Source organism: Oryzias latipes, chromosome 14 (assembly GCF_002234675.1).
Source record: "Oryzias latipes chromosome 14, ASM223467v1".
Classification (NCBI taxonomy): domain Eukaryota; kingdom Metazoa; phylum Chordata; class Actinopteri; order Beloniformes; family Adrianichthyidae; genus Oryzias; species Oryzias latipes.
The window spans coordinates 8,507,827-8,517,946 of NC_019872.2; the positions used below are offsets into that span (position 1 = coordinate 8,507,827).

The 10,120-nt window shown below is 37.7% G+C and overlaps 1 protein-coding gene across 1 annotated transcript; it reads left to right on the top strand.

Moving 5' to 3' along the window:
* Positions 1-426: 426 nt before the first annotated feature.
* Positions 427-10,105, top strand: LOC101161499 (solute carrier family 13 member 2). The gene is made up of 12 exons (XM_011483249.2): positions 427-828; positions 3,673-3,801; positions 4,075-4,211; positions 5,084-5,340; positions 5,413-5,590; positions 5,696-5,818; positions 6,526-6,735; positions 7,104-7,204; positions 7,331-7,446; positions 7,713-7,874; positions 7,958-8,095; positions 8,327-10,105. The coding sequence occupies exons 1-12, from the start codon at positions 718-720 to the stop codon at positions 8,456-8,458; spliced, it is 1,794 nt and encodes a 597-aa protein (XP_011481551.1). The 5' UTR covers positions 427-717; the 3' UTR covers positions 8,459-10,105.
* The last annotated feature ends 15 nt before the right edge of the window (positions 10,106-10,120 follow it).

Genomic DNA, 10,120 nt, shown 5'->3' on the forward strand with positions numbered 1-10,120 from the left:
GATTGAGTACATTTAAATTATACTTTAGCTGTATTAAAGCAAGCACTAAGAAAGCCTATAGCAGCAGATCCAGAATAACAATAGAAGACGGATTTGTGTCTGAATAACTGAGGCTGTGACAAAAACCGTGGACAGTTCAAGTTCTCAATTTAAGGCTGTAATGGAAGAGTGAGTGCTGGGTTTTTCTTATTTACGGAGGTATCTGCTGTTTAACGGAAAACTGTGTTCTTCATTCATAAAAAAAGAAGCTGAAATTCCAAACCTTGACCATAATTGGGCCCAAGATTTGAGCAAAAATGTGAAGCCCCCGACCTTTGGTTACACATAACAGCTCAGTCCTTCCCCTGATAAAGGCGTCTATTGTGTGTCCTCCTTAACCCCTCCCTTGTCTTCTCCAATGACTTCATCTGTATTTTTTATCAAGAATTGTGATCTCTAGGTGTTGAGTTAATGTTTGATATGTCAGCAAAGACAAACACAAATATTCCCTCAGTTCAGTCTCTTTTCTGGAGGGACTGTCCACGAGGCACATCTCTGCAGTCTGAGCACCTGAGCTTGTTTTTTCTGTCTCTTCTTCAATTGGCCTCATTCCCAGACCTGCAGATCCAGAGTTTGACTGCATCAACTTCCTACTCTGTTGTTACCTGTTAATCTTCAGTAAATTATTTAAAATTACTTTTTTAATTTGCTGTTTTCAAAAAAAAAAAAAAAAAGATCATGGGCAGAGCTCTGGAGCAGTTTAAATGGATTTGGTACCACAGAAACTACTTCATCATCTTCCTCACGCCGATCCTCCTCCTTCCCCTGCCGCTTGTAATCCCAACATCGGTAAGTTTGTGCAAGTGAGTAAACTTTCACCAGGTTTTCAGCTTTTAACAAATAACTGTTTTTTGTATTTACCTGTCTAGTATGTTATTTTCTTTCCTCACAGCACACGCTGCATTGTCAGATGAGTAACTGTTTTACAAAACAGTCACATTACAAGCAATAAATTGATAAGGCTTTCATGCAACTAAAAAGCAAAAGTTTTAAGAGCTTTAAATGATATTTCACTAACCTTAATTGATTCCTATTTGGAAAAAAATTAACCAGATTTGTAGAATTATTTTATTATAGAGATATTTAATAAATTCATTGAAACCATTTAAGAAAATGCAAAAACAGTAGTAAACCAAAATAACTACATAGTTAAAAAAACTTTTATGAATAAATGAAAATACAGATAAAACTGTTACTGAACTGCAACCTATTTGAAGAACAAAAAGAAACCTGAAAAGATCTGACAATAAATGTAGTTAAATACACTGAGGGGCATTACTGAAGGCCAGCTGTCATGAATACAAACCAAATGTGAGTGGGATCATGGCAGAGTGGTGTGAGCAGGATCAGGAAGAATCCACCTTCAAAAGACACAAAATCCAAATGTTGACAATTCAACCATAAATTAGGAACAAAACAAAGAAAAAAAACAACAAAAAAGTGAGACAGCCCAGAAAAGCCTGCGTGTAAAGGTACAATAACAGTCAGTATATAAGGCAACATTTGAAAAAATATTTATTCCTTAAAATATCTTTTAAATAAAAAGTGTTAATGCAACTTAGAAAGACAGGATGCCAGATGATCACTTTCCAGGGTTTCCTTCCATTCTGGGAATGGCAATTGAAGTCTGGATTTAGCCAGGGGGTGCAGGTAGAATATAGGTGGTGGTGGTGGTGGTGGGTGGTGGTGGGGGGCATTGGTCCCATGTCCAGCCGTGTTTGAGACTAAAGCAAAATCCCACCTGCAAATGGGGTGATTTGATCTTGTACCCTCTGTAGGTTGAGGCTAAAAGACAAACAACACACTGAGACATCCACCAACGACAGCAGTGGTAAAATCTAAAAAGTGACATGTTTGGCTTATCTCAGCCTAATATCTCTGTAGAGGACTGATATCACATATTGAAAGTTTAGTGTCAGACTGTTAAATCAGTGTACTATACTGTGCATTCATAAATGCTATCTTGTAGGACAAGAATAGGAAAACTGTTTTATGGTCATCAGTTCCTGCTATCTGTATCTGAAAGGTCTAATGGAGTATTGCTGAGTGGCGGCAGATAAGAACACGGAAACAGAAAAATTAAGGACAATATTTAACACTTCTGTCTGTCCTAAACTGTGTAAAGTTGTGATATTTTAATACATTTATTTAAGTTATGTTTACAACACTCAAGTGTTGGACAGTCAGACTTCTATGGATTCCTTAGGTGTTTCTTTGTTGAGGGAATGTGAAATGTATGTATCCTGTAGTGTAGGTTTAAGGATTTGAATTTTTTTAAAATAAAAAACAACACAACCTTTGTCTTGTCTTTGTAAAAAAAAACAGCTGAGCAGAGATAATATTCCCTGAACAAAGTTCATATAAAACAATGTCATCAGCATAAAAAGGGCAACTTTTTTGATTCACTTGTTTCAACATAACAGGTTTATGAGCAAAAATAGTCCAAAACTTTATCCTAGGGGCACAGCTTCGACGATTCACAGTGAATAAACAGCTTAGCCCGTGTTATGAACACTCTGGATTTCAGCAAGAAAAGAATTACTGGTAATAAATCAGATGGTGTTTTATGTTGACATTTCCGCTTGAAAAAGCTTTTGCTTCCAAACCGTGGTTCCGTTGTTTGTTTTTTAAAACATGTTGCAAATTGGAAAAAATATAAAATAAAGCACACCGGAAACATGGCAAATAATAATCCCAAAAGGCTTCTATTATGTATAATGATAGAAATGATTAACAAATGTGTCTATATTTAATTATTTAAGAATATATATTAAAAAAAATGTCCTTTTTTTTACCAAAGACGGGAAAACATGTTAACCCAATAACTGGGATTGCGTTTTAGTCAAGTAACAAATAAAAAATTCCTATTGAAAGGGGGTGATTATTGCTGAAATTAACTTTGATGTGTTTTATCCAAATGGCTAGAGACTTTTGAACTAATATAAAAAAAATTGTCTAGTATAACACACAACAATCAATGCATTTGTATGAACAGGTTCAAGAAAAAACATGGACAAAATGTCAAATAAAAAAATAAAATTTAATTTTTTGTCACCCTCTTTGCTTGTTTATTTCGAAAATGTTTGATTGTTTTGTTTTCAACTTTCCTGGATTTTTATTTACATTCTTTCAGTTTGACAAAGATCAGCTCTGGCTTTTTTAGTTCTCAATGACAGATATTGAGCAGTTGCCTGGAAGTCTGAACGTTTTTTCGCTCAAAGTCATTGTCGTTTTTCAATATCTAAAACTTCTAGCAGACCACACAGTGAAGGGACCTTTAATCCTATGGTTTTACATTGATTGTACAAATGGTCCAATTACAGAAAGCCCCCAGCATTATACTTATGTGTCAGTGGGGTATATTCCTTTCCAGTCAATGTAAAATAGAGTCATCATAGAAGCACTGTAATCAGAAATGTTTTCTTCCTTTTTGTTTTTTTGTTACATGTTTTTTTCATTAAAATTAAAAAAATAGAAATCTTTTTTTACAGCAACAAACATCTTTAAAGGTAGCTGAGTTGATAAATGGTATGTGGCATTTAATGGAAAGCAGATAAACTCTAGAGATTGCTTTTGTGAAATTCTGCAGGAACATATGAAGATGTTTTCTTTTTTTGTGTGTTTATCTCACAGGAAGCCAAATGTGGCTACGCCATCATCCTCATGGCTTTGTACTGGTGCACAGAGTGTATGCCTCTGGCTGTGACCGCCCTGCTGCCGGTGGTCCTCTTCCCCATGATGGGCATCATGAAGGCTGGAGATGTATGGTACCCATTGCACTTTGTGACAGCTCACTGCATGGCAATGTGTCAGAAGCTGCATTGATGTGTGTGAAACATGTTGTATCTTTAAATTCCAGACGTGTAATCAGTGCTTTTGTAATTCATTAATAACTGAGGAAAGACCTGCTGATCCCATGGTTTCTGTTTTACTGTTGATAAAAGAAGTGACCCAATAGCAAACATCAGCATGTTTCAGTAGTTACTATGTAAGAATCTAGCACCTTCTTTATTCAATGAATGTGATGTGTTTCAGGTCAGCATCGAGTACCTGAAAGACTCAAACATGTTGTTCATTGGGGGGCTCTTGGTGGCCATCGCTGTGGAGAACTGGAACCTTCACAAACGCATCGCCCTCAGAGTTCTGCTGCTGGTTGGTGTTCGTCCAGCCCTGTAAGAGAGCTCTGTAATGCAGTTGATCTTTAGGTAGAGCTGCGGTTTGAAAGCCAGGGATGCTGCGCACACAAAAAAAAAACTTTGTTTCTCAAAATATTCTGTTGGAATACATTTTTTAAATCTACCAGAGACTCTGAAGCAAAAAAATTACCTTTTAGTTGCTTATGTGGCAATCTTTCTTTATAGATAGCATCTTGACAAGTTCATGGCTTAAAGATCCACTCTGATGAAAATGGTGTTTTTAACATGTTCTTGTAGCGTTTTTTTCTCATGATGGATACATAAACAAAATGTAAGCTTAAAATTGCCTTTTTGAGTATTTCTTTATCCAAATCATTGTGAATCAGGAGCAGACAAAAAACATACAGTTTAAAAACAAAATGAATTTCTTGCGCAGAAAAATCTGCTCCGCTCCATGCATCCACTTGTAGACGACTAGATCCGTGCTCATCTTTGCTTTTCTCGTACGAGCTGAGATCTGGCTGAAAACTGTATGGCTGGATTCCTTTGATATTGCTGTCCATTCTAGTTGCACCAGTAATGTTAGGCTGGGTGTGTGAGGGGCTGTAAGCTTGTGGACGAGCATGTAAACAGAAAACTTTCAGGAAGGGAGGGTTCTGACGATCAACCCACAACTCAGGAGTGAATTACAAATGCACTCCTGCTAGAAAAGAGTCTTAGAAAACAACACAATGTTATAGATTTGGGCTAAAAAGCAGTATATTTGTGATCAAAAGACTGCTGGGAACACTTTGAAAATAGATCCAAAGATGATCGGAGTGGGTCTTTAAGTTTCTCTTGGATGTCAATTCTTTCTGACACATCTCCGCTCATGATTGACACCACCTTCCTGTTCTCCTCTCAATCAGGTTAATGATGGGCTTCATGATCGTCTCAGCCTTCCTGTCCATGTGGATCAGCAACACTGCCACCACTGCCATGATGCTGCCCATTGCTCACGCTGTGCTGCAGCAGCTGAAAACCACAGAACTTCAGGCTGAAGAAAGAGATTTCCAGGCTTCAGGGAAGGATAATGTTGGGTTTGAGCTTGAGAGTAGTCAAACCAAAGAACCAACAACTAAGGAAAAAATACCAGACACAAAGCAAGAGCTGGAGGCTGAAACATGTAAGTGAAAGGACCAGGATGGAGCCTTAAAAGTAACCCTTTTAAAACAACTTTTCATTTCTTGGGTTTCAGATGTGTGTCAGATCTCCTCAGACATCGAGCATGAATCCAAGATGAAAGCAATGGAAGATAAGTACGACCGTTTGACCAAAGGGATGAGTCTGAGTGTGTGTTACTCAGCCAGCATCGGAGGCACAGCGACTCTCACTGGCACAACCCCTAACCTCATCCTTAAAGGCCAAATGGACAAGTGAGGAAATATATCAAGCATTTTAACCTTGGCATGAGTTCTACTGTGTTTGGGCTTCTGTCAACCTCTTTTCTACTTCCTGTTATCTTCCGTCTCCCTCTGAAGACTCTTCCCTGGGAATGGGGATGTGATCAACTTTGCCAGCTGGTTTGGATTTGCTTTTCCCAGCATGTTGCTCATGCTGGCCATCTCCTGGCTCTGGCTGCAGTTCATGTTCCTCGGTTTCAAGTAAGACGACAGTTTTAAAAACTACGGATTTTTGTAAAACCACAAAAGAAAACCATTTCTCTAATACTCTCTTGATGTAAACCTTTCTGGTTTACAATGTTATCTGAACCAACTAACCTATGGTAGACAAAATATTGAAGAAATTACTCAAGATTGACTGTACAGCATGCAAAATGACTTTTAGAAAAAAGATATTCACTGATTTGTTGTGTTTTCACAGCCATTTTTCCCCCACTTTTTGTTACAGCAGCCCAATTTCTCCATGTACTATTATTATTTTTATTTTATGACACATGTAAGCATGTGTTTAAAAGCTTTCTGTATAAAAATAACATGACCTTTTTTTAAAAGATTAAAGCCCAAATCAAACATTGATGCTTTTTTATTGGAAACATTTAAAAATCACATAACTGAAGCTACAACTCATTCCGAAAAGATGAGTAGAACAAAAGCCGTATTTAAAAAAAACAGATAAAGCAGATTTTTTTTAAATTGTGTGATCCAAGTTGTTTTAACTCCAATTTTGTTTTGTTTGGAACATGTCTTTTTCATTTGCACCCATTCTTGATACATCTTTTTGTTTTAACATTTTGCCTTTTAAAGAACTTTTTGGTTTTGGAGAAGCATTTACTGCTTAAAAACATTGAACAAATTTTCCACATCTACAAACACAGCATGCTCAGTCTCTTGATTGTTTTTCTCCTCAGTATGAAAAGGTCATTTGGCTGCGGAGCAAAAAGTGACAGAGACAAGGAGGCCTACGCTGTTATGAGAGCTGAATACAAGAAGCTGGGTCGCATGAAGTTTGCAGAGGTGGCCGTGCTCATCATCTTCATCCTGCTCGTGCTCCTCTGGTTCTTCAGAGAGCCGGGCTTTTTTACTGGCTGGGCCACAGTGCTCTTCAATCAGGAAGATGCGTGAGTCTGTTCTTCAAATAAAATTAAAAACTATTGGCAGATGCACTTTCAACAAAGAAGCATATTGTGGAACCATGAATTTATTATAAAAGGAATTCAAAGAGGCCAGATTCTTCAAGCATGAGCTGATCCTCTCTTGACTGCCTGTTCCAGTAAACATATTCATCTGGCTGTGATTTAGCTGGAAAGTTATCAAAAAAAATGTTTCAAAAAGTAGCGGGGAGATGTAATTGTAGTAAAAGTAATTCAGGCATGATTTCTGAAACTTGTTGAAAGCTTTGAAAATCTCACAGAAGGTGGGTCAGTATTAGAGCAGATACATGAGAATATTAGGCCACAAGTCTGAGTCCCATCATCTCTTCTCCTAGGTATGTGTCTGACGGAACTGTTGCCATTTTGATGTCGATGCTCTTCTTCGTCATACCGAGTCGAATGCCCACGTGTAGCGGTTATGGTTGCAACGAAAAAGGTGAGGTAGTTGCTCCGTTCTGTGGTAATCTAACGGCGTGTTTCTAAAATGTATGTTTGAATCATTAGGCAATACATTATATTATTGGTCTCACAATCTGTCCTAAACTTTACCTGGGTCTAACAGGAAAAACAGTGAAGGCCCCCAAGGCTCTGCTGACCTGGAAGGTGGTCCACGAGCGAATGCCCTGGAACATCATTCTGCTGCTGGGAGGAGGCTTCGCTTTGGCTGCTGGTAGTGAGGTGACCACCAAGTGTTCTCTTCTTCTTTTATTCAACTATTTAAAGCACCAATTCATAACACAAGAACCCCTTTCCAAGAGAGTATATAAAATAAACCTAGCCTCCATTGTGAGTCCTAAAACAATCCAAATGCAAGGTACCAGTATGGAAAGGAGAGTTAATCTATTGATGATTTGACTTTAGATCAAACATATTTATTTTGCTATATCTATTCTATGAAAAATTTTGAGTATGCATAATGTTTTGGATAAATGTTTTGCTTTCAGGTGTCTGGTTTATCTGTATGGCTGGGAAGTATCTTGACGCCTCTGGAAAAAATCCCCCCGTTTGCCATCTCCATACTGCTCTCCCTGCTTGTTGCAACCTTCACAGAATGCTCCAGCAACACGGCCACCACCACGCTCTTCCTGCCCATTCTGGCTTCAATGGTAAACTGAACCCAAAGCAGCTCAAACATCCTTTTTCCCCCCGCAAAAAAACATGTTAAGCTGCAATGTGCTCTGATTTTTAGGCCACTGCTATTAAGATTCACCCTCTGTACGTGATGCTGCCCTGTACCATCGCTGCATCTTTGGCCTTCATGCTACCTGTGGCCACACCCCCCAACGCCATCGCCTTTTCCTTTGGAAACCTCAAAGTCATAGATATGGTGAGAATAATTGTTAAAGAAGTGCATACATATTTTCTAAAATCTTTGAGTCTGTCTTTCGCAAAAAGTATGTCAACCTTTTAGTGTTGACATTTCACTCAAACCAGATTTACAGTGTCTTTAGATTCTTCAATGTTTCTGTTTGGACATTTTCCAAATGACAAATAACTGACCGTAAAATGCATCTTTTGAAATGTGTTCTGATCAGTGCTTAACCTTCTCCTCCTATAGGTGAGAGCCGGCTTCATGCTGAACATCATTGGGATCCTGTGCATTAATTTAGGCATCAACACCTGGGGATACTCTATGTTTGACATGGGCACCTTCCCTCAGTGGGCCAACCACACAGGCAGTCAACCGTGAATGAGAGCATGACAGCTGATGTGACTTTGAAGAATCTCAAGGCATTACTGTTTGTCAGACTCTAAAATATTCACATGTGGTGACACTGAAGACGAGCAGATCTGCTTCATCAGGTGGCGAGCTTTGATCAAAGTTGACTGACAGAACCTGTCTAACCCTGATTACTGCAAGGGACAAAATATTATTTGATCTTTTTTTATCGTGAGGTGCTTACCATCACAGAAAAATCTTTTAAAAAAAAAAGTCAAACACTTTGAGAAATCTGTCATTTCAAATAACCAAACTTTTGAAATAATAACTCTGATAGCTATATTGTGCCAGAAGAAAAGCAAAGAATACAGAAAACAACTACCTAAAAAAGTTTAGGACTTCTATTTAAAGATAAAACACCTTAGAGCTTGATTAATGCTTTCAAATTTAACCAAAAGGAAGGCCTCTTGAGTCATTTAACTACAGGTGAAAACAGAACCTTCTTTTTTTAATTCTTAACACCTAAATAGTAATATTTGTCCTGGAATAGAACAAAACAAACAAGGAGAATAGATAGGGGCCTATTCTGGGATGCATTCTCCTGTATTTTCATCTTGTCCACCTGTTTATCATTCATAGATAATGCACGAGTGATTATTTCAAATTGCATGACGGTTATGAGAAGCGCTGTGTTTGTAAGATGATAAGAGTAAATTATTTGTAGGTTATTGTAACTTATTGCTGCGGTCCTTTTGTTTGATCGTGTTTCTTTTTTAGTTAAGAATTTTGTATTTTTGTTCGTGTTTTGCCATATTTCCATCTCAATCTACTGTAGATTTCCCCATCGAGTTACATGACAGCTATTTACTTGTCTGTTAATGCCAAATCTATCTTAATACAGCAAAGAGGACATTGGAGGATTATTATTATGATTTTTTTTGTGGAAAAAATAGGGATAAAACCCTTTATAATGGCAATTAACTTGAATTGATAGGGCTTGGAGTGCAATAATAAAGTATAAGAAATTTATTTTAAAAACATTGACACATTAGGGATTAATCCTAATGTTTCTTCTGCAGAAATTTGCCTTTTTGCTTTAAAACAACAGACTATTAATGGATTTTGACAGTTCATGACCTGTGAAACGAAATCCTGAGGAGCATTTAACCACACAAACCAAATGAGCTGCTGTCTAAATAACCATGTTACGCATCGTTCCTTTACCAGGTCACTTTTTGTTGCCCTGCAGGAAAAAAAAGAAAAAGACTGTAAACAACCTCTTTATCTCTGCATTATAAAAAAAACTCACAAACTATCACATTACACAAGTTTGCTATAGCTGTGTTTCTTCGTCTTGAAGCCATAGCCTGCTTCTCTGTGGTTTAAACATGTAAAAACCTTAAACTTTGAGGAAGATGAAGTGCAAATTCATACCAAAACGGGGGTTAGAAATAGTGTAACTGTGAAGGGGTTGGTTGAAGAATAACAGCGAGATAAGGGGCTGCTGTGACTGCAGCAAAGGTCCCTTTTTTATCACACTCATCAAAGAGAATGTAATAAAGTAAAAATGCTGAGGACAGGAGCACAATGTTCCAGAACAGACATGTGTTTCTCCCTCATTACATGTGATGCATGAGTTTTGCGTGTTAACTGGAATAAACTATGTCTTTGCAGAGAGGGTGGCTCCTTCTT

Excerpts from the sequence above, each read along its gene's own strand:
- LOC101161499 (XM_011483249.2), top strand. The coding sequence starts at position 718 with ATGGGCAGAGCTCTGGAGCAGTTTAAATGGATTTGGTACCACAGAAAC. Across the intron at positions 4,212-5,083 it reads GTTGGTGTTCGTCCAGCCCT|GTTAATGATGGGCTTCATGA; the intron begins GTAAGAGAGCTC and ends CCTCTCAATCAG. Across the intron at positions 5,591-5,695 it reads CTTAAAGGCCAAATGGACAA|ACTCTTCCCTGGGAATGGGG; the intron begins GTGAGGAAATAT and ends CTCCCTCTGAAG.